General features: G+C 37.7%; 1 protein-coding gene across 1 annotated transcript; it reads right to left on the reverse strand.

The window, feature by feature from the left end:
- Nucleotides 1-13,481: 13,481 nt before the first annotated feature.
- LOC128862173 (transmembrane protein 209) lies at nucleotides 13,482-24,248 on the reverse strand. Its single transcript, XM_054100643.1, has 9 exons — nucleotides 24,121-24,248; nucleotides 23,768-24,066; nucleotides 23,594-23,707; nucleotides 23,291-23,534; nucleotides 15,155-15,303; nucleotides 14,966-15,093; nucleotides 14,574-14,805; nucleotides 14,412-14,509; nucleotides 13,482-14,345 (listed from the first exon to the last, which is right to left on the reverse strand). Exons 1-9 carry the CDS (start codon nucleotides 24,141-24,143, stop codon nucleotides 13,986-13,988), a joined length of 1,647 nt encoding a protein of 548 aa, XP_053956618.1. The 5' UTR covers nucleotides 24,144-24,248; the 3' UTR covers nucleotides 13,482-13,985.
- Between the last annotated feature and the right edge of the window lie 1,215 nt (nucleotides 24,249-25,463).

Here is a 25,463-nt window from a genome sequence, read left to right on the forward strand (position 1 = left end):
AATCACTCGCTTCCTAATTTCCAACAATTTAATTAAGTTCAGCAAAACTTTCGAATTAGAGCTACGCACAACAAACTTACCGCGTATTTACTACTAATTTACTGATAAAGTCCATTAAAGCCAGCCAAACCGATCGAATGCACATGCAAACAGTGCAAAGACATCGGTGCCAACAAACATGACCTCATTAACGTTACAATTAAATTACCGGTACAGATGGTGCAACAAAAGTGAGAGCATGTATGTGTATATTTGCGGATGTGTATGTGCGCTTACCACAAAAGGTACAACAGAATAGCCAGTGAACCAGACACCAGCAAGCCATTTAATTGTTCTCTGCCAAATGGAGCATGCAACAATCACTAGAGTAATATGGAGCAAAAAAAAAAAACAAAAATGGTGTAAAACGAAGCGAAAAAGCAGTAGTTTGTATATAGTAGTGTAGTGTAGTAGTAGGAGTATATGAAATAGTGCAACAAGGCAGCTACGCATAGCCAAGCCAATGGTACGCAAAACACTTTCGGAATGGATATACTCATACGTACATAAACACATGGCGCATCTGCAAACCACAAAAGTGTGAAATGAGGAAAGGAATCGTTCCCACAACGATCCACGACTTACTCGCTGGCATTCTTACATACCTACTTATCGAACCCTAACCGAGAAATTAGCATAAGCGCCAAAGAACAAATTTTGCAAGACTGACTTTTTTTGTTTTTTTCCTCATCCGTTTAGAAAATATTTGGGTAATTTTATATATAGTCTTTTTCTTCTCATTCTTGATTGGGGCGATAACCGATTAAGTGGTTTTGGCCTAGTTTAACAAAGCGCACCAGTCGTTTCTTTCTCGTGCTAACCGGTGCCAGTTGGAAACACCAAGCAAGGCCAAGTTCTTCTCCACCTGATTTTTCCAATGCAGAGGAGGCCCTCCTCTTCCTCAGCTGCCACCAGCTAGTAACGCGCCGAATACTTTCAGAGCCGGAGCGTTTGTTGCCATTCGGACGACATAACCCAGCCAATGTAGCCGCTGGATCTTTATTCGCTACGTTATACCAATGTAGTCGTTAAGCTCATACAGCTCATTGTTCCATTGCCAATGATACTCGCCGTCACCAACGTGCAAATGTCCAAAAATCTTCTGCAGAATCTTTCTCTCAAACGTTCTAAGGGACACCTAATCGGTCATCGAGAGAGGACTTTACTACTCAATTGCCCACTTAGTCGAAAGAAGCACTTATTGGCAAGAGAGAGAGAAGGTGTTAATACTCATTCCTAAATGTAGTCTTAGCTCGGTTAAATACAAATTATGCGCTCATATTTAACTTCATTAAACTTAACATTAATTGAATTTCACCAAAAATCAGTGCGTTTTGGTTTGCAAAAACTCATTTTATTTTCTTTATTTCTTTCATTAATCTATTAAAACATAAACAAGTAAATAAAAGTCAAAAAGCCTACGTATACATAAAACATAAAAAAATGTAAATTTTTGTTTGTTTTAAATTCAGTTGTACTCGTAGTAGTAGTAGTATTCATTTGTTCATAAAGAAGATAAAAAAAAGAACATTTCAAAAAAATTAAAAAAAAAACATAAAGATATGATGTACTCATTAACACCGTTCAAAACATTAATCAATTCTGATTCCTCGAATTTGGATTTTCCAAAAAAAATTTATTCTATACTCCCTTACTACTGGGCAGCGTGCCAAAAAGTGTGCTGTATTTTCAAGCTCTCCCATTTCGCTTTTATTTGAGATAAGTATATCACTCCTAGCTCTTATTATCAATATGCTTAAATCCATAGCATATTTTTTTTTTTAAATGAATTAGTCCTTCCGACCAATCAAACTCCTTATGCATGTATTTTGATGGTACTAGCAGCTTTTCTGGCTTGATGAAGATTTTTTACAAGCATTTGTATGTCATCTATTCACATTTCGGGCTGCATACTATTCATTCGCCTGTTCATATTAGCATTATTAAATAATTTTCTTAGTCCTTCAGCCCAAAATACGCCTTTTCTTAATACCATTTATGCCAAATAATTAGGAGGACGGTTTCCTGAAAAAACAAATAATGTTCTATACATACACCAGAGATGCAGTTCTATGTACAAATGGCTATCTTGCATTCCAATCTCAAGATAGAGTATATAGGTATATTATACGAGTACATATGTAGGCATATGGGCAGGCAGCTTTAATATGCATTTTACAAAATAATTTTACAGAATATCGTTTTCGTCGAAAAACCCATAGCCCTAAACTTGTGCCGCATACGATTGTATTCAGTTGTAGGTACAAGTATATACATGTTAAGTACATAAATATAAACACCTTACTCGTCTATCTCGTTTAATACAACTGGAAGGGCTTGCAAGATATTAATTTTGAAAACTTGAAGGAATACAATTTTTAGCACAAAGAGCGTTCAGATCATTTTATATATTTAAAGGAATGTTTAACTCTTTGCTGTATGGAAGAGAAGGATCCTGAGCAATAGAAAGATTGAAATGAATGCTGCTGCATGCCTTTGTTTCGCTATTTCCGAATTGTCTGTATTGAACTGAAAACGAATTTTTCGCGATTTCGAACGCAGTTTGCTTAGTTGCAAATTTACCTTTTTTGGTAGAAGACGATCAGAAAAATATTTCCAATTTAAAAAATCTGAGTAGTTTAGCGCTACGCAATCATAATGAAAGGAGTTTATTTCTGGTTCTACGAATAATTGTGGACCATTCACTAGGAGCCCATATGGTGCAGTTTGAATGGCACTGCCACGGAGAGAACAGGAGGCATTTTGCTCAACTGAAACTAATACCAGTCTGCTTGATTTTACTTTATCTAGATCTAATTTTGTAAAAAATTTAAATTTAGTTACTTATATTGTATTTATATTGATTGCTAATTTTTATTTTAGTTGCCAAGTTCGGCTTGCTTTTCTTTACATTTGTGTCTAGTCTGTAAGGTAATTTGTGCTATAGATTACTAAAATAAATAAATAAATAATCTTATCAATATGGCGACCAATTAACTCAAAACTCTGAACGTAACACATTTTACGATTTTACTCCGCAAACAGACTCTTGTAAAAATCTTGAATAAAATCTGTAAAAAAAGATATGTTTTGAAGCACGGCCTCTAATATTATTTTCAGGGTTTGAAATAATAATGAATTACCAAAAAGAAATGAGTTATATAAAGATGTGTTCAAGTTCACTTCACATGACACGCATTTCAACTGCAGATCTAAAGCACAGGAAGAAAACTACGCTCTCGCATATTTTCCAGTTAATGATGTACTCTAGCTACTCTCTCGCTCATCGCTAGTTTTTTAGCTGTTCTAATTTACACTTATACGACGTTCTCTGTTCTGTGTGTTGTTATTAGTAACTTCGATGGCGCTTACGTCATTTGTGCAGTAACTCAAAGCAGCCGATGTCGCTTACGATAAAATTTACATTCGTATATCTCTGTAACTATAACGATTGGCGAAATAATATTTTACCTGTTGATGTGTTATGGGTTTTAGAACAATTCTACTTCAAAAAATTAATTCCGAAAAAGTTGTCGCTTACGTTAATTTCGCGGTTAGGGTTCGATATGTACAACTATGTGCGAATAGAAGTGTAGTACCAATGGCAATGACTGCAATGATACCACAAAGTCGCTCAAGGGGAAAGAAGTACGCGTATGGTCGAAAATGCTCTGCAAGCAAAACCAAAATCGCTCATGGCCGAGCCGGCCTTACCGGCATTTGCCAAAGAAAAACAAGTAGGAAAGTGCTACATTTGGTACGGACCGAACTTTATATACCCGTGAACAATTCAGAAAAATTTTATGTGGGATTTTTGAAATCCAACAAACTTATAGACAACTAGCAAACCCGGCCCCCTTCACTGGGCACACTAAAATAGAATAGATATGGTTTAGAACAGCAAATATATGGTTTTCATATTATTTATTTCTTTATTCTTTATTCAAGCGCTTTGGCATAAACAATATTTTTTGTTTTTCTTTTTGTTTTTGAGTAAATATTGTAATATATAAAATATAAATTGAAAATCAGGAAAAAAGAAGATTGTTTTTAAATTTCAAATCAACGCATATGAATAACTAAGAAACACTCGTCTTTTTTTCATGGATGATAATTTTTCGTTTCAATTTATATGTTTTATTAAGCATTGGAGCTTTTTTAACCATTATCCATTTATATTTTTCAAAAAAAAAACGAAAAAAATTTTTTTTTTCCACGAACACATAATTTCATTCGGATTTCACATTAAATTCTCAAATTTCGTAAGAAGTTATTCACTGTTCCAAAATCCACTCCAAAAAAATTCAGAAACAATTCTTACATATTGCACTTACGTTTTTTCCTATGGCATCCAAATCAGAAAGAAATATTGACACATTGTAACTCACACTGTCAATTTGACAGTTCAGTTCCGCCCCAAGCGTTAAAAAAGTAAGCGACAATATGGCTGGTTCAAAAGAACGCTGTACCCGTTGCCAGTGCTCCGAATTACAACCAAACTTTACGAAATGCATTTTCAATACTTACTTAACAATGTGCGTAAGTTTGGTTTAATTCGGTGCAAAGACACGGCGGGTCCACGTTTTGGCATATATTTCGAGACCCTAGTCATCAATAGGTATGAAAATTACCCCGTATTAAAGCACTTACCAACAGCTTTAATTTGATATCCATATTGTACAAACACATTCTATGGCCCACGTTTTGGTCTCTATCTCGAGACCCTAGTCACGGAGCGGCATGAAAAATACTCTGGACTAAAGCATTCACCAACAGCTTCCATTTGATACCCATATTGTACATACACATCCGAAGGTTACCCGGGACCCCATTTTGACCTATATCTCGAGCCCTATTTCCAAAATAAAATATAAGCCATGTTACTCGTGGATAATGTAGCTTTCGAATGGTGAAAGAATTTTTAAAGTCGGTCCAGTAGTTTTTGAGCCTATTCATTACAAACAAACAAACAAACAAACAAACAAAGTTTTCCTCTTTATAATATTGGTATAGATGAGAGTTATAGCTTGTAACATCAGCGGGCGGACGAAAATTAAGTTTTAACCTATAAACAGCTTGAACCAAGCTTGGATGGGTTTTGATAAGTTATATATCTACCGGTATGTCTATATCTATCTTGATTCCTATACGAATTTATATACAAGAGTTATGTGAACACCTATCTACACTTGTGTACCATACACTAGCATGCGCGGGTATAACAAACAGCAAGCAAAATAATTAGCTTATGGGTATATGGTGATAAAGGCAGAGCCAAAAATAGCATACATTGAATGCGTGGTCCAGCCAGTCGCAGGCTTTAAGTAACCGACCGCACAATGGAATTTCACACCAGATCTTCTTATCTGCCTCACTCCCACCTACCGCACGTCCAACTCCAAGTTAACGGCATTACGGCTGCAATTTAATTGCACTCAATTTACGCAATAATAGAAGAAACAAGAGCAACAAGACCATTAGTTTATGAGCTGCCAACATTGGCGACAATAGTCACAACTACAACTACCGTTACAACTACAGCTATAGCAATTGCAGGCGATGTAGTAACTTCGACAAGCTGCAAACAAAGTTACTCTTTCAACTTCCTGCGGTACGGGACACCGGGAATTGTTTAGCAGATTTTCACTTCCGTCAGCAGCTGCGATTGCTCGCATTTTTTCAATTGGATGCACCCAGTATATGTATGTATGTATGTACATGCATATGTATAAGTATATGCTTGTGTGTAGATATGTATGTGGCAGATGCGTGACTACTTCAAAGAATTATTTTCGTAGGCGTGTCAACTATACTGCGAGTTTTTAGTAGCATCCAGCTAGTGGGAAGGGACATTGTCAAGTGGTTTACTGACTTCCGGAGTTTGTGAAAATGCAAACATAGGAGTACAGTGGCATATTTTATGTACTCGTAAGTTAGAAAGTAAAAAAGTGCGTGTTCGCTGTTCAATAATTACAGCAAAATTACGACTGTGTTACTTTTTTGATGACCTGTTGCTGTTACTCAGCTGATTGGCTGCCGCAATATGGCGGAAGTTATTCCGCGCCGAAAATGTTGTTTGAAAATATGGAAATATGGATCAATAACTTTGTTTCATTTGAGCTTAATTTTTCACTAAAAACAATAAATAAGCAATATTACAGGGTCCGGCACTCGAAATGTAACCAACCTCAGACACAGGCCTGTTAGTTGGCTAAATGACAGTACAGAGTATTGTTTACAAGCACACGGAAGCATTTTGTATTTCAAACGTAATAGTGTAATTGCATAATATTTGGCTGAAAAATCACAACCAGCGATTGATCGTGAGCTCAAGCTCCTTAAAGTAAATAAAGTTTTTGTTTATCCCACCATTACTCGTTACAATGCTACTAGTGACATCGCGAAACGTCATGGAGATGGCCATGAAAAGATTGCAATGTTACGTGAAATGGTTCAAAGAGTGAAGCAGTGAAGTGGCAATCATATGGAGAAAGAAATGAAAATATCTGACCGCCGCATACTGAAAAATGATCTCAAAGCCAAGCCTTATAAGATCCAAAAGGCGTATGGTCTCGCACCAAAGCAGCAACAAGTCAGACTTGAGAGAGCGAAGGAGTTGCTTCGCTTGGCCGAATGCTGTAAATTTCCGAACATTGCGTTTTCTGACGAGAAAATTTTCCAAATTTAGCAATTCGTAAACTCCCAAAGCGATATTTGACCAACCGTTCATACGAGAATTGGAGCCATCGATTGGCCCCCAAGAGGCAGCACCCGCCGCAGATAATGGTTTGGGCCACTGCTACCGCACTCCAATCGTTTTCATCGAGCCTGGCGTCAAGGTAAATGCAAAATATAATTGGGAAAGTATTCTGGAGGTTGCTTTGAAGTCATGGACAGACAAAAATTTCGGTGACAGACCATGGAATTTTCAACAGGACTCGGCACGAATGACTAAAAACAACGTTCCGAACATCATAACGTCCGCACAATGGCTCTCAAATTCACCAGGCGCGAATCCGATGAACTATTCTCTTTGGGTCATTTTGGGGAGCAGATTCATCAGTCTCGATACCTGTAGGTCATATTCGGGCAGCTTATGATTCGTTTATGGACCGTATCAAGGCCATAGTCAAGGCAAAAGGTGATCATATCGAGCAAAAGGAAATTGATTCTTAATTTTGTATTATTTTCACACATTTTTTACTTTGAACTGAATACTCGTAGAAGTAATTTTTCAAACTAAATTTATGCCTTTTTAATTGGCTACACTTCGAGTGCCGGACCCTGTAAACTTCAAAGTAGTATTTATTAAATAAAGAATTTACTTTTCCTCTCCCATTTCTACTCCGCAGTGAAAAATATTGTACTGCACTGGATTAGCTTGTGATGACCATCAAATTGCGAGAGTGGGATGTCTCTTGATAACGATGAAATCTTCAAGTCATTCCTGGCAGTAGAATTCTCAAGAATGTTCGAAGTAAGATTTCAGAAACACGATTTAGAAACATGAAACTGATTCAGTGAGAATTATTGGTAAAGAGGATATTCACGAAAATAGATAGTGGGCAAACAACTTGAATTATATCAATATTAATTTTGTATTGTATTGTAATTTTTGGGACTGATTTTTTACATGAGTTCGCAATAATGCTGATTTTAAATACTTTATAAATATATTTAATATATCTATCGAGTGTTTTCTTAAGAGCTTAAGAACTTACAGTGATAATACAAAACAGAAATATTGTGGGAATGAAATTTTTTTTATTACAATCTGGTAGAATTTCATGACATTTATTTTTTGGATATGATATCCGGCAAATACCCGCTGCGGCTACAAGTTACATGGTTCATGCCATCAGTGCAATTTTAGAGTATTATACTTTTTCAAATAAATATTACCGTTTGGCGCCAGTGGAGGCTTGAATATTGCAATAAATCGATTGTTAAGCACTCTGTATGGCAAGTTGCGCCGTCTTGTTGGGACCAAATGTCGTCGAAGTATGCTGATTAATTTTTGGAAATAAAAAAACTAGGGTCTGTCAGACTCACGCACGGTAGAAGTGAAACTTCTAAGTTGGTTGTTCCATGCATGGGAGCCCCGGTTTAGATCTCTCCCCCCTCTCTCGTGTTAAATTCAGGTTTTCATTTTTTTTTTTCTATATCACTCCACATAAATTTGTACTATTTATTTTTGTCCTTATTAGCTTCAAATTTGACGCTTGGGTACAGTGTTGCACTTGACGCTGACATTTCTTTGCACTTCCAATGGTATTTTTTGCCTACTTTTGGCGCGTTAATCAATTTGCTTTGATCACCGAAACAGTTGAAATGTCATTTTACAACCATCTACTTCAACTATCGTCACTCGTTTGGCAAATGCACTCAATGTATCGCTTCGTCTCCTCCATACCTACCATCTATTTACTTCACAGCAGTTTCTTATTGCTTTCCCGCTTACACACATTCAATCGGCGCTTTATCTGATACTCACACACAGAACTCATTTGCACGGGCTATGGCTATCTATAATACCCGTTGTCGGTTGTCGATTGTCGGTTGCCTGCATGTCGCCAGTCTACTTCAATGCTTACTTGTGTGCTATATATTACATTTCGTTCAGCGCGAACAGGCGAGAGTGGGAAGGAGCAGCTGCTCCTTGGCCCCGCCCATTTGACAGATTTCGGTAACGCTCCGAACTTACCGTTTCACTCGCCTATTTTCAATCTGCCTTGGGGCCCCCGACGCGCCTAAAGAAGTTTCACTTCAAAAATGCAGTCAGCATGGCCCGATAACGCTCGCCATTCAGCGTAAGTTGAAAAACTTCGGATATATTCTATATTTCACTATACCTCTAATGTTGCTGTTATTGTAGCAGTATGCTAAACCATGCTGAAAATGGTCGTCGCAGATTTTATCTAACGGTAAGCCCAGGAAATGAGCTGTTTCGACAGTATGGGGCTAAAGGGAGAGGTGCATTAGATGAGTTGGTTTAAATGGGAATTTAAAAAGGTGGTTAGTGTCATGCATGGGACCATCACATATGCAAACCATATTTTGAAAGCGAAACATATAGAAAAAAGCTTAACCTGCTATAGTATCTAGCGCGAAACTGATGAAAAAGAAACAGATGCAAGATAATTCGGTTAGTTAGGGCAAATATTGAATTTCTCGGGTTCAGTTCTGAATTCTAGGTGCGAGTTTAATCGACTACAACATTCAAAACTTTATCACAATTTGTTCCAAGGTCCTCAAAAGCGCACCCCCATTATTGTATTCATGGGACGAGAGTTTTGAAAGAGGTGATGGACTATCGATAATTTGATGGTATTTTGGTGTTGTACAAGCCGAGTATTCCGGTAAAGTCAGCGACCCGATCTAATATTCAGTTGTTGTAGCAGCATAAAGATTCCCTATACATGTACGCGGAATCCTGCTAAAGTGGCAGTCCTTGGCCAGTATAAATCGCTGGAATTCCGGTAACATTGAATTGACTGTCGTGAGAACGGTCGATATTCCGTCGGTTCCAGTTGTTATCGAATGTATTACTAAACTTTTTCAATAGGAAGTCTCTGCTTCCAGCAAATTTATTCTCAACGCGATTGCATTGCCGAAACTCTTAGTTGTAACTGTCGAATAAGTGCCGCATACGTATAACTTTTTGATAATTGCATACCGAAACTAGCACTTATTTTACAGGGTGCGTACGGTATTTGAGGATAACTTGAGAGTAAAACTAAGTAGCTTTTATTTTGAACAAACTTTAATGAAGTTATACTAACTAAACTTTACTTTACGAAACTATAAATCACTCAATAAAATTTCAATTAGCTGCAATAACCTCCTCGAACCGGGTCCGAAAACGACTGCAAGGCCGAATCAAAAGCTCTGTATTCATATTAAGCATAACGGTATTAATTGCAGCATTCAGAGAAGAAATTGTGTTATGGTGATGCTTATTGGTCTCACCATCAAGATTAAGGTCTGGGGAGTTAGGCGGCCATAAGTTCGGTATTTATTGCCACATAAACATTTTCGGTCATCCAATCATGTGTCGCCATCGCTTTGCGTGAAGGAGCAGAGCACTATAAATCTAACAAGGGTTTTATTACGATCTCTACAACCTCGATAGATGCAGGAGAATTCACTCGAAATTTTAAATAATGGTGGTAGGGCTTAAAACCACAACAGTGGTTCGTAAAGTAGTAGTAAGTCCGTATGCCTGAAAACAGGAACCTCCGTAGGTTGGTAGTTTGGTTTGATAAAACAGGTTTTCGTCAGAAAAAACCCATAAAATATTAGGCACTTTGGTACTTGCAATTCACGGCGAACCTTTTGAATGAATGGACGGGCGCACTTATGAAAGTTAGAGACTTCTAAATCCGTATGATTTGCGCATATAGCGACGATAACTGCATGTCTCTTCATTTCTTGAGTTAAGTTTTAGTCCTACATGTTTTAACTGAAGAATAGCAAAAGGAAAAATCATGATTTCGCGAAGCTATGGCCAAATACCCCTAAACTACCTATTCACCCTGTATAATTTGAAGTCCTTAAAATCTTCTATCAACTTAGCGCGCTGCGGATCCACACCAGGATGCATCCCTTACCTTTTGTGTCCTTATATTATAATTACCTATAATTGTCCCATACTGAGATGTATCCAATGCTGCTGTAAGCATTTTTCAGAGAACATTTAAAACAGAGAAACTAGACTGCCAGCTGGCTATTCTAACGAAGTGAAAAGCATTTACCGAACTCGAAACCAAATCATTTCAATAGAATTTTGGCTTGAGTGCTGGTAGAGGATCGGTTAAAGGCAAATTATTGGAGATTTTTTAGATGCATCGTCAATACTAATAATCCGTGTGCAAAATCGTTCGATCAAAATCGTGCAACATCCCATACAGCGCATAAAATACTCACTTTATAAAGGGGTTACATGGGTTTCGTGGGTTCAAAAAATCGTTTTTTTTTTGACGTGATAACGTCTTATAATTCGATTTAGCCGGCTGCACGCACGAAAAAATGTGTCGTTACCTTGCTCATTTGCCGTTACCTTGCTCATTGTCGTTACCTTGCTTGAACTGCAAGCGAGAGCGGGGAACGAACGACAAAGAGCACAATCAGCCCAAGCGTTCGGCAACGTTCGACATCTGGCTCTGTCCTACTTGAGTGAGCATATATATGTATGTATATGCGCATGTGTATATAAATTCACATATTTGTATTTGCATATGCCTTCTTCCTGTGTGCATGGTAATGAACCATTTCTCTGTCGAGAATAGGACGATGATAGGAAAAGTAGGAAATGAAAGCGAGTGTTTCGAGTGCAATGTGTCTTGAAAAAGGCAAATCGATGATGGTGCCTCTTAGTGTTGTTGACTTATTAACGTCTGATGCACAATCGAAATTTAACATTTCTTCCATGAATTTGATAAATGTTTCGTCATTTTTCACGTGTGTGTAAATGTAATTTGACCTATTCCATTGCAATTCCATTTACCCCCTCCTCTATATCCATACAAAATATCTATCAAACAAATCAAATTAAAATTTTGTTTTGAAAATTGCAACCATTCCATTAGTATTTTCTTATGACGTTGCCACGTTAAACTATCGTCAGTAAACCGACTTTACAGACAACCTCTGTTTTTGTTTATTAATTTCAACATCTCAAGAATAGTATCCTTAATTTTCAAGCCGATCAGAATAATAGTTTCGGAGATACACACTTTGGAAGGTGTGCGCTCCAAGCCACTTTTATTGTTACGCAAAACTTTAAACGCGTTTTTCTCGGAACCGTGTTTTCAAAGTCGGTTGTCATATGTTCTCGAAAACTACTCTACCGATCTTGATGAAATTTTACACAGGTGTTCGAGATACAATTTACTCGTGCTTGGACGAAGGATTTTTTTTTTTCAATTCCAACTATTTAAAAAAAAAACAAAATGTCAAGCAAATTTGTATTTTCTTGGAAAAATGTCTGCCAAAATTCCAATTATTACTTTTTTTCTTTCCTTCGTTCAAGCACGAGTTTATGATCTTAACTAAAACAAATATTTTTGTTTTTCCATTTTCGATAATCCTGTCAGGAGTTATGGTCACAACGCGGACGCACCTTTTTTCGAAGGGTCACCGGAAATGACGTCACAAAGGAAGTTTTAATTTTGTTTTTTTGAAAATTTCAGAAATTATTCTTCAAATATGTATCTATAAGACAGAAAAAAGTTTGAATTAAATAAATAATTTTTTACATAGAAAAAAAAATATTGAAAATCGGCCTTTTTTACCCGAAACCCATGTAACCCCTTAAGAATATGTTGTTGTTGTAGCCGCATAAATATTCCACATACATGTACGGGGAATGCTGCTGAAGTGACAGTCCATGGTCGGATATAAATACAGGTCCTTCCGGTTACGTAGAACCGACTGTCGCGGGAGCTAACAAGAATCTGTGGCCACTCAAGACTATTTATTGTTCAAAGTGCGACAAATCATTAGTGTATATTAGTTTACTAACTACGATTGACGACTTGAGAGCAGACTTTGCGTTAACAAGATAACGCGGGTTACGCTGTAAACCGAATGTATATCCATTGGATCATGGGTTTACGCATGGATCCTGAGATGGAGGCACACTATGATAATTAGACCAATAACATGTGGAGCGATTGCTTGGGAGTCGTTCTATCAAGAGTACCGACAGGTTCAGCGCTTACCAAGTGTGTACATCACCGCACAGCACAGCTTACACAGTTTAGTATGACTAGGTTTTAGACTAGAAAAAGTGATATCATCACAAGTCATACAATTTTAGAAGATATTCTAAGTTGAATTGGACGATAAAGCCACTTGGAGTACCCCGCAAGGAAACTTCAAGACTGCAGGCACCGGTTTAAAGATGGCTCGAAAAGACCCGAAGACAAGGAGCTGGGATACGACCTCAAAAGCAAGAACATAAGGATTTCAAAACAATAACAATAAGTTTAACGATTCAAAAGTTTGGGTATGAAATTCAAGCATATCACAGCATTCAGGTAAAATCGTTTGTAACTTCTTTAAAAAAAATGCATACCTCTACAAAAGTTGTTTTCTTATTCATAGCATAAAAAAAATAATTAAAAATAAAATAATAACGAGACAAAAATAGAATAGTGAAAAATTTATTCTTTCGCAGTGAAATCTTACCGAAAATTTTCACTTTAAGAACATATTTTTTGCCCTTAAAATACTGTGACAACTTTATCAGCTTTTATCGCTTACGTTTACACTACAACAGTGTAGTTTACCTTCTCCCTCCCCATATGTATGCATGTACATATATTTTATGCAGCTGCCTTTGCTGACGTTGCGCGCTGTATTTAAGCCACAAATCACTCCAGTGACACGATAAATCTACAGCACAAAAACGATTAATGTCCAAAGGAATGTACCATGGATTTGCGATATAAATCAGTGAATCTCTTTAATTAAAAGTTTACGCGAAAACTACTTGCAAAATTATTGCTATTTCTGCGTGATGTTTGTATGTTTGGTACTATATGTAGTATAAGTATGTATGTATGGGTTACAAAATGTTTTCTCTGAGTAAACTGAGTACCTAAACAAAAACATTTAATAAATATTCTTAGTCATATGAAAGTAAATTCTTATTAATATGCTTTTAATAGGAGAAGCACTTAACTTATATTATAACAGATGTTGCGTGGCTACTTTAAGACGCACTCAATCAACATAAATTGGCTTAACACTAAAAGCGTAAAAAAGTAACGATTCTCAACTTCATATCAAATATGTTCCTGTTGAATAGTGAGATTTTTAGTAAATCCACATGTCAAGGTCTTAATTAGTGGCTTATATGTAAAAAAATAGATTATCATAATGCTAGCTTCTTAGAAATATGAGTTCATTTTGCGAGGAAATCATATGGCTGACTCCGAAATTTAGCCTTCGATGACACATAAAATATTAATGCCGCTTTTACCAAGATTGACACCCTCCAATGCACCTTCCTGGTGTGTTTTCATATAGATTAAAAATTGTATGATTACATAAAAGAGATTATTACGATCGCAGACGCATGTATGAATTTCGTTGTCGCTTATGAAATTGAAACGTGGCTTTTGCGGATTGGTACAGAGTATAGCGCAGTGTGCTTTATTCTTCACAAGCGCAACCGTTTCCTTGGCAGAACGTTTTTCTTTGCCTATAATTACATAACGACTGAAGAAGGGACGCCCGCCACCTTGTGGCAAAGGCATCAGTTGACTGTCCATGTAAACGCAAAATAGATGGAACAATATCTGAAAAAAACACAGAAATACAAATTTTAATGAATTTTATATTGATATATATGTAAATGGTTATACAGCTGAGTCAGTGGGTAGATGTTCATCCCATTTCAAGCCATGATAAGCTGCACCCGAGTTCCAGTGGTAGTCAGCAATGCAAGAACCCTCAGCCAAATCTGAAAAATGGTAAATGAATAAATTAAGTTAACAGTTTGTACAGTTTGCAATATCTGTTGTTACCTTTTATACGTTGCACCAAATACTCTTGATTACTCGACATTTCCAGAAATGGCAATATCAAAGGCAACATTGGCATATACTGATTCACAAATTTTTGATTCTCGACAGTTTTCTTAAGACGCTCCAAACCAATGCCTCCCATACGCATATCGGCGAATCCCCGATTTTTAAATGACTCATCAACATTTTTAATTTCTCTGGCCAAACGCTCCAGGATAGTTGCCGAAATCCACTGAATATAGAAACATTTTTTAAATATCATTTTAGTTAATAGTTTACTCTTCGAGCTTCTTAAACTATTTTTTGGGGTAGTTTCTGTCATTCTTGAAGAGTGACTGGAGTCCAGGTATAGCTTAAAATATTATTTATTATTTAAAAGCAGCTGTTCTTACCCTTCTCAAGTTCACCACATATTGTGACAGTTTCTCAGAAGAAATGAGTCTAATGATTTCCGAATTGCTGTCTAAAAATTTAAGCCCCCCGTCCTCACTTGCCAATTGTTTACTTGGTGTGGAAGGTGCTGAGAGTAGCGTATTTATTAGACATTTTATTCTTCGTGAATCAATCGTATTTATACTCACTTATCATTGGAGCTAGTTGATATATGGAGGTTTTAAGCATATTAGCTGCTGTGTTGCAGTAGTTCCAGAATGAATTTACTGAACTGGGATTATAGTGATGACTAACATCGGCTGTGTCATTCATGCTTTGTTCGTGGATAGAAAATTCTCTGCAATTTAAAGTTTTTTGTATGAAAAATAGATTAAACTTTTGTAATTTATTTTTTAACAACTTTTAAGACTGTTATTTCTTATCTAAAATTAATTCGTGAATATTGATGAATTTTATACTTTTATAAGGTGGCGCAAAATTATTCACCCAATCGAAAGATTTATAATTATTGCAAATGGCGTCGCTTCACTTGATTAGATGCAATAATTTGTATGGACAGTCGATAGTGGGCAACCGCCGCGTTAACACGTCCCGTTTCACGCGTTCTTTTGCGATTGACTATTCATTTACAGCTACCGCTTCCCTTACAGTGCAGTTAGTTAAAAGTTCAAACACCTCATAAATAAACAAAACAAACCAAAAAAAAAAAAAAAAAAAAAAAAAAAGACACAAACACAAATAACCAACACATTGCAATAGTGTACATTTGACGCCATGAACGGGGCTGACCCCCCCCCGAAAGCAACAGGTTTCGGTTACTCGATCCTGACCTGCAACGCCCGAAGAAAATACCAAAATTCAACGACTTTGTGCCCCTTCCTGTGCCAAAACAAAACGACGATCACATTCCTCGATTCCTAGTCGCAAGCGCCATCGGACCACTTGTTGACGATAAAATTCGTCCACTATCATCATATAATGTCTTCCAAATAGAAAGAGGCTTAAGACACATTTGCGCCGATAACATCGTTGTTACGGAATTAAGATCAGGTGACCTGCTTCTCAAGGTCGAAAACACCAAATCAGCCGAAAAGTTCCTTAAAGCAACCCACAAAGGCATCATACCTACAAAGATTACATCGCACAAAGGTTTAAACACAACGCAAGGCAGAATTTTTTCGAGAAACCTCATCAACCTCTCTGAAATAGAATTAACTGAAGGATTGATAGACCAAAAAGTGATCGAAGTTAAAAAAATCATGCGTAAAGAAGGGGACAAACTAATTTCCACGGGTGCTGCAATCGTGACGTTCGATCTTATCCGGAGACCTGAATTCATTAAATTAGGTTGGGAAAGGGTCCGTGTGCTAGAACACATCCCTAATCCGATGCGATGCAAAACCTGCCAAAGGCTAGGCCACACCAAAAACAGATGTCGCAACATTGAGGTATGTAGCCAGTGCGCCACTCCACCGCCACATCATCCATGCCCTAGACTATTTTGTGTGAATTGTCAAGCAGAGACACATTCGTCCAACGATCCTTGCTGTCCCACTTTTCTGAAACACAAATCCGTTAACAAAATAAAAATAGAGCGGCGATGCACTATTAGAGAAGCGTGGAAAACTTATAATAGCAACCCTAACGCATACCAAATTCAACCCCCCCATCCTTTGCACAAATTGTAAAAAACACAACAACGGTCGAAAAAACAACAGTAAACAAACCAAATAACTCGCAAACAAATACGGCACATAAAGCCAACGAAGAAGATACAAACAAAAATGCAACAGCAAATATCAGCGCAGCCAAGAAAACAACATCCAACAACATACCCAAATCCCAGCAGACTAACAATACAACAACACCAGTAAGTCCACAAACACCAACTAATTCGTGCACAACAACTAATTCGTGTGCACTAGAAATACCGACGACCATCAGATATACAGCAACTATCGCTAGCCCACTCACACCCACACGCTCCAGTCCAATTAACAGCGACAACGAGTTGACACCTTTTAGTCAACTACAAGCAAAATTCCCCGACATAAACGTTCTCATAACACCAAACACATACAAAAACTCTTTACCTGTACAAAATACAAACAATTATTTAGATAAGTCATAACATTAACTTAGTAATAACACATAAACACACACATACATATTACCTATCCTATGTTAACATTATTACAGTGGAATATAAACGGGTACAACAATAACTACATAGAACTTGAAATCTTAATAAAGACGTATAAGCCCTCCGTCATACTCCTAAATGAGACCCACCTCGCCCATAATTCCTATGCCCCCACTCCCAAAACTTACGTAGGGCACTTCCATAACCTTCCCCACATCAACACCAATAAACAAGGAATCGCTATTCTTGTCAAGCGTAACCTACCCCACCGCAACTTTCCCACCCCATCCAATATCTCCTCACTATCCATAGAACTACAAATCTCTTCCAATTTCATAATAACTTGCGCCTATTCTCCTCCTAGTCAATCAATAAGGACCGCAGATTTTTACAACCTTTTTCCCTCCCCTCCTCAACCCTATATCCTTGCAGGCGATTTTAATGCTCCTCTAATCAGAGAGGGCGGGCTATAGAAGACGCAATCCTTACTTCCGACTGTATTGTACTGAATGACGGCTCTCCCACCCACTTCTCAACTCACTCAACCTTTACCCATATTGACCTTACCCTGTCATCTCTCTCCCTCTCCAACAACTCATCATGGTCCCTCATAGACGACCTTCACGGCAGCGATCACTTCCCTATCCTCATCAAAATTCACACCTCCCGACCCACTGTTCCTTTTTCCCCTAGAATCAAATTTAAAACAGATAGAGCGGATTGGAACAAATTCGAACTTGCTTGCGAGTCCTATTCCAACTCCTTACCACTGTCTTTCAATATTAACCTGGAAACCTCCAACCTCCATAAAGCGATTCGACGTGCGGCCAACGCCTCCATACCCCTGTCCTCAACAAAACCAGTAAAACCAGCTCCACTATGGTGGAACAAAGAAATTGCCTCCCTTAGGCAAGCCAAGCAACACGGTTGGTACTATTTCAAACGCAATCGATCCACTTCAAATCTCATTCAATACAGAAAATTGAACGCACAATTTCGTCGTGTAATCAAGAATGCAAAGCTGCACTGTTTTCAAAAGTTCACCAGCAGCATTTCTGCATCATCCGACCCTAAGAGAATATGGGCTGACATCAAAAAGCTCACTGGTGCACCTTGCAATTCCCAAATCAACTCTCCTCTCGCGGCAATCTTCTATATCCTTGCGATATAGCTCAAGAATTTGCCACCCATTTTTCAAATGCCTCTTCAGACCACACTTTTCCTCCCGAATTTATTATCGCTAAACACTCGCTAATTCCCCAAAATCGTACCACTCCTTCTAATCTCACCTACTCTGCCAGACTCTTAAAAGCCGACATATCTCTCCTTGAGCTCAAACTTGCCCTGGCCGCAACAAAAGGCCAGACTCCCAGCATCGACAAAATATCCTATCCCATGATTAAGCATCTCCCTCTTTCCCTCTTTCGCCGTTTAATCAAACATTACAACAATATCCTCACCACAGGTTACTACCCACACGTATGGAAAACAAGCGCAGTAATTCCTCTCCTAAAACCCGGAAAATCACCTTGCGACGTCAACAGCTATCGCCCAATTTCACTCCTACCTGCCTAGGCAAATTAATGGAGAAGATAATCGCTACCAGACTAACCTGGTATGCCCACTCAAACAAACTCATCCACCCAAATCAAGTGGCCTTCAAAAAGGGACAAGGCACAACAGATGCCCTATTACATCTTGACCATTTTATTTCAAACGCGCTTTCCAGCAAAAACCACATCTCCTTGCTTTCACTCGACTTTCAAAAAGCATTTGACCGGATTGGTATTCAGGTTGTACTCAGACAACTCGACAAATGGAAGATCGGTCCCAAATTATACAATTTCATAAAATCTTTTCTCTCGAACAGAAAATTACGTGTCCTTATATCCAACACCCGCTCTCCCATTTTTCCACTCGATAATGGCACTCCACAGGGATCCCCTTTATCGGTCATTTTGTTCATTATAGCCTTTAACGAAATTAGTACCATTTTGTACAAGTTTCCAACAATCCAACATCAAATATACGCAGACGATGTATTGCTATTCTCCAAATCCAAGGATCAAGCGGAAGTAATGCGAACCTTTTCCAAATTCCTACACCTTTTATCCACCTGGTCTCTATCCTCAGGCCCTTCAATTTGTCCTAGTAAAACCAAAATGCTTCATATATGTAAAAAACGGCAGTGCCCTCCTTCTTCCCTTACCCTCAATGGCGTAAATATTGTAAATACAGATAATCTTAAGTTTCTTGGTATTATATTCGATCCCAAATATTCCTTCCAACAACACTGTAAATATGTTAGGGAAAAACTATATGTTAAATTAAATATTATTAAATACTTATCAAGCAAACGCTCGCTAATTAGCTCAACTCTTTTGATCAACGCGGTAAAAGCCCTCATCCTATCAACCATTAATTACGGACTAGCTGTTTATGGATTACACGCCAAACAAAACTTAAAGGTGCTTGCTGCCCCCTACCATGCCGCAGTGCGCAGATCCATACGCGCCTTTCCGACATCGCCCATAAAGGCCATTCTTGCCGAATCGGGCCTTCCGTCTCTACACGACAACATGGGGGACAAAATATTCAGGCTCTATCCAAAGCTTACTCTAAGCCTCAACCTTTTTATTGGCAAAGACTTCCAATCTACAACCTCACGCGTATCCACACCAAAAATACCCTCATCAATACACACCTGCGCCTTATTTGCTAAGCAAGCGGAACTACCCTCTAAACTACACACTCTGCGGTACACCAATCACCCACCGTGGGCGGTTAGCAACAAATTTTTTATCAACGACCTAGTTAACTTACGTAAAGAGAATACCCCAAACGCGGTTTACAGGGCCAAGTTCGCCGAATCCATCGCAGAATACAAATTTAACGGGTGGAAATTGATTTTTACTGACGGGTCAAAAGGATCCCACACTTCTTACGCAGTGGTAACAGAAAATCAGGAAGTTATCGCGTACGGCCTTCTATTTTCATTCTGCTCTATTTTCACCGCTGACGCAACCGCCATACTACAAGCCGTTCAATACTGCGCCAAAAGTAAGGGTAAGCATATAATTTGCTCCGACAGTTTGTCCTGCTTCCAAGCCATTAAAAACAACAAAAAATCAAGCAAAATAATCGATAGTATCAAAAACATACTAATAACCCATCGGAGCAGCATCAAAATTATGTGGATACCTGGGCACTCCGGCATCCAGGGTAACACACTGGCAGATACAATTGCCAAAGACATGTCCATCACACCAACAGTCACATCACAAATCATTCTACCTAGCGACATACACCGACTCATTCATGTACAGAGGCAAACCAAGTTACTTCGCGAATGGTCGTATTACAAACATCATTATTCCAACATCAACCCTAAACGTTCCAAACCTACATATCCAACATCGGTACCCACCAACCACATTACCCAATACACACGACTCCGTATTGGACACACCATAATCACCAGCGTACACCTATTAAAGGGTAATACACCCAACACCTGCCCCTTCTGCCAAGCAACAGTCAGTGTACATCACCTACTGGTATCCTGCCCAGAACTTGCTTCTCAAAGGCATCACCACTTCAGGAACACAGACCCTCTTCTACTTCTAAAAGAAGCCACTGTAGAAAACATCAAACATATTTACAAATTTCTGAAGGACACCGACCTACTCCGTCGTATCTGATTCAACATTTTTTTTATTTTTATTGAATTATTTTTTTTTGAATTTTTGGATTCTCCATCGTCGATTTTATATGTGGCCAAAATTTTGTCAACTTCTAGTTCCACAAAGTGGGTCAAAACGTCAGTCAAAAAATAATAAATATTTACAGACATACCGAGATTTGAGTGGGAGCTACTTTCGACAAAAAGTTTGAAATTCATTTTCTCAAAACATCAAAAAATTTATAGGCTATTTTAATACTAAGGGGACGATATAGTACATCACGAGACAGCCGAAAGCCTCTGCTGCTAGCGCTGCGTTTGCTTAGTTTACTTTTAATTTTATTATCATGTAAGCTCTAAAAAATAAAAAAATAAAATAAATAAAAAATTTGTATGGAATGAAATGGTTATTAAAGCAACTGTATTTGATCTAGTAACCCAAGATTTTCTCATAATTCAAGTGAAGACTGTACTGTGCTCGAAAATAAGCATGCAACAAAATATAATTCCCTCTAACTATTGTTGTTATTATTCCCCGCATATGTACGGGGAATGCTACTGTAATGGCAGTCCTTGGCCGGTTATAAATCCGAGTCATAACGGTAACGGTATTTCGCAGCAGTACAATTTTAGCAGCTGTAATGTTGTGCTTGATTTATTGGTTCACTTGAGTTAGTGCTTCAAATATTTTTTTTGTTTTTTTTTTTTCAGGAAATCAGGAAATTTAGTAATTTAGTAATTATAATAGCCAATCCGATTACTATCTTGCCCTTCTGTCGCAAACTACGTATTTTCGCGAAAACCGGTACTAAAGTAAAACGTATAAAGCAAAGGTATACCATTCCCATGACAGCCGGTTCTACGAACGCGGGAATTGACCGGCTTTTTCCGTTCAAGGGCTGCCACCCCAGTAAACTATCCCTGTCTAGTGCACCGTACAGGTCCTGACTATGTCGTTCCTGACTATCCCAGCGTGTTCCAAGCAGAACTGTTGGCGATCAAAGAAGCATGCAAATCACTAAAACTCTACAATGAAGTTGGTGCAAGAGTAGCTATCTTCTCAGACAGTCAAGCAGCTATAAAGGCCTTAGACTCCAACTACATTTCATCCAAACTAGTCTTACAGTGTAGAGAGGAGCTGGAAATGCTTAGTCATTGGCTTGAAATCACTTTGATATGGGTTCCCGGTCACAGGAACATAAGGGGTAATGAGATAGCGGATGAGCTAGCAAGAAAAGGTTCGACACTAGACTTAGCAGAGGCGGTGGCAGTCTCCACCCTACTGAACACAATAAAAGCATCCATTACTTCACACTAACATGCTTTAGTCGAAAGAAGATGGAAGCAACTAACTACATGTATTACAAAATCCAAAGGACGAATGATCTGTTAGGATGTTCTCGGCCAAACACCTCACGCATCACTGCAACTCTTACAGTCCATTGGAAAGTAGGGGATCATGCAGCTGGGCTCAACCTACCCTTCAATCCTATCTGCAGAAGCTGTCAAGCGGAAGGAGCGAAGGAAAGTCTTTTCCACTACTTATGTGAATGTCCGGACTAGCTAGGGCACGACTCCGCTCCTTTGGTAAGCCTTTCTTGCAGCAAATTAATGAGATCTTAGGCATCGAGATAAAGAATTTGCTATACTTGGACCTCACTAAATGGATCGGACTTAGAAAAAAACAACACATCATTATACGAGGACGGTGGTAGTAAAACGGCGCTGGTCACTATTCCTAGTCACCATTCCTAATACAGAAATCTATCAACTCAACTTGCAGCGAAGTAAAATTTTAGAAATAGCATCAGAAGCGTTCAAATCTTAATAAAAACAAAGAAACACAAGCTAACAAACTCTAGACTCTAACAGCGTATTCGAATACAATTACCATCAAAACTACCACGCACACAACTATTCACAAAGTGAATATATTACAACAAGCTACGATCAATACCCGACAGTGAAATTCTTGAAGAACTGAAACCCCAAAATCTATGCGAGGTACAGAAAAGTCTTAAAAAAGTTAATAATGAACTTATTGAGATAGCCTTAATTATCTTAACATTTGCTACAACTACACTAGCTACAAAAACAAATATCAGCTATATAAAAACCATAGTGCGTTTATATGCCCCCCATCAATGCAAATTCGTGGCCAACTGTTGTCATGAATAATTAAAGTAACTATTCCCCAAGACAACAATCTTATGTATCGCGTTATACACTTTACCAGACGTCTTACTTGGAAGACATATTCTTGCCAAAAATTCGAAAGCTTAAAACTTACTTATGAACCAGAAATTTGCATAAAAACTAGACTACAAAATGCCAATAAGGATCTATGGTGTACATTTTTGGGGCAATACTTGTTCTACTGACTTCGATATTGTACAAAGAGTACAATGCAAGATATTCAGAACAATATGATTAGCACGTCAAAACTTCGAACATATACAATAATCAGTAATAAAATCATGAATTGAAAATTGGATTTACTTTAAATATTGTTTGAGACCCTCTTCATCAGTTATTAATTCCTCACGTCTGTATTTGTTATAAGGCTCCACGATAGAATTGGAATTATTCCAAGCACTAGTGTTTGATGCTAGATTAATTGATCTGTTGCCCGTTGAAGAATTCCAGGAAACATTAAATGGTTGCTGCTGCTGTTGCGGGCTAAAGCTATTACGTGACGGAGTTCCACGACTATAATTCCAAAGGTGAGACATGCCAGCTCGTGCTAAAAAGATATACAATTTAGAAAACTTAATTTTTCCATGTACAATACTTTATTCTTACAATCATTAAAAGACGAATGCCAGCTTAACAAAGTACTGTTGATTTGATTAGGTGCTAAATCGTCGCACATTCGTTTCTTTCTTTGCGGTGGTGGTGTAACAACAAAAGAGGAATCTGAAAGTCATACATATCGTGAGTAAATATTTGTAAAATGAAATTGACAATCTTCCTTACCGCAGTCTTCAAATTTAAGTAAGTTTTTCTGTTCCTTTGTGCCCAATATGGGATTTGTATGAAATAAGTAGAGGAAATACTTCAGGAAGCATGAGAAGGCACCGAGTCCCGCCAGCACGGCCGCCAAATACTCCGCATAATACCATTTAGAGTGCGTATACGGGCACTGATTTGATATATCGAATAGTAGTATTGCGAGTAGTACCACATTGAAAGAGCCCCAACGCAAACAATTCTTAGCGCGTTTAGCACGCAAATGCAAATCTAATCCGCGCTCTACCAATTTGTTCGGCGAGCCACTAATCGAGGATAAATATTATAATTCAAGTCAAATACATTCCTAAGAAGCTTACCAATACTTCTGCAAACACTGCATTCTTTTGCAGTTAACTTTAATGCATTAAATTTATATTAGATAGATAGACAGATAAACTATATACACCACAATTTTGCGCCTTTTATCTCAGCTGTTTTATTCTCAATATTGTGTTTAAGGTTAGTTTTACGGCGAATCCATTATATGAATTCGTCTTAGTTTGCTCAGTAAGTTCCACAAGTTCCATCCTCTACCAGCGACATCTGCACGCTTACAGCGATGAGCGAAAATTATTGTTCAAATTCAGTTCAAATAAATTGATGACTTTCAAATCATTTCATATCTTCTCTTTAAAAATCCTCTTAGAACAATCCTTCAGATAAGAGTCTATTCGTGGACTAATACGGACTGTTGGAGAAGTAGATCGTTTCAAATTTCATTATGTGTCTATATAAGAAATGAATAGGTATGTTAATAAATTTTGGCGGAATCGATTGTATAGTTCTCAAGTTATGTTGGCATCTAATTTAAAGCATTGTCTTTCGAAAAAACCAAACCCCTAATACGTTAATATCTCTCTATAATATTCAGGTAAAAATATTTACTAAGCGGTCTAAATGATTACCAAAAAATGTATTATGTAGGTTATTATTATTATTACAAACTGAAACTTATAATTAAAATTGTAAGCCTAGTTAGGAAAGCTATGGCTGCTAAGGCCTTCAGCTTCTTCTTATGATGTAAAATTAGTGCTTAATTAATGTTTAATACTAAGTGCTTATGCGTCGTTTAGAATTTCATTATAAGTTAGGAGATACAATATAATTTTTCGACATGCTTGTTTAAATTTCGTAATATAATTTTGATATTTTTAAGAAAGCTATAATTTTTTTAATATTATCGATTGTGGGGTTGAAAATACATTGAATGGGATCGGAGTTATGGAATATATTTTTTCTTAGTGAGTTGAAGGCATAACATTCGGACATAACGTGATTAATGGAGATCGGGGTGGAGTTACAAAACTGACATGTTCTGGGGGTATTGCTGTCGATAAGGTGATTATGGGTTAATTTTGAATGGCCCAAACGTACTCGCGTGAGCTTAACAAGGTCCATTCTAGAAAGTGAAAGGTTAGCGTGTTTTGGGAGGTTGCTTAAATCAAGCTTTTTTACATTTTGCGCTTTGTACCAAGTTGAGCATTTTTGCCAAGTCTCAGACTTATATTGTTTTATGAATTTTTTCTTAAGAAATTCAGCTATATCATTAACATTTAGATTAGTAGTTGTTAATACTGGAGCTATGGTGGCGTATTTAGCTGTGCTATCAGCAAATTCGTTACCCTTTATAAGGGCATGGCCCGGGGACCATATCAGTAAA

This window comes from Anastrepha ludens, chromosome 4 (genome assembly GCF_028408465.1).
Source record: "Anastrepha ludens isolate Willacy chromosome 4, idAnaLude1.1, whole genome shotgun sequence".
Classification (NCBI taxonomy): domain Eukaryota; kingdom Metazoa; phylum Arthropoda; class Insecta; order Diptera; family Tephritidae; genus Anastrepha; species Anastrepha ludens.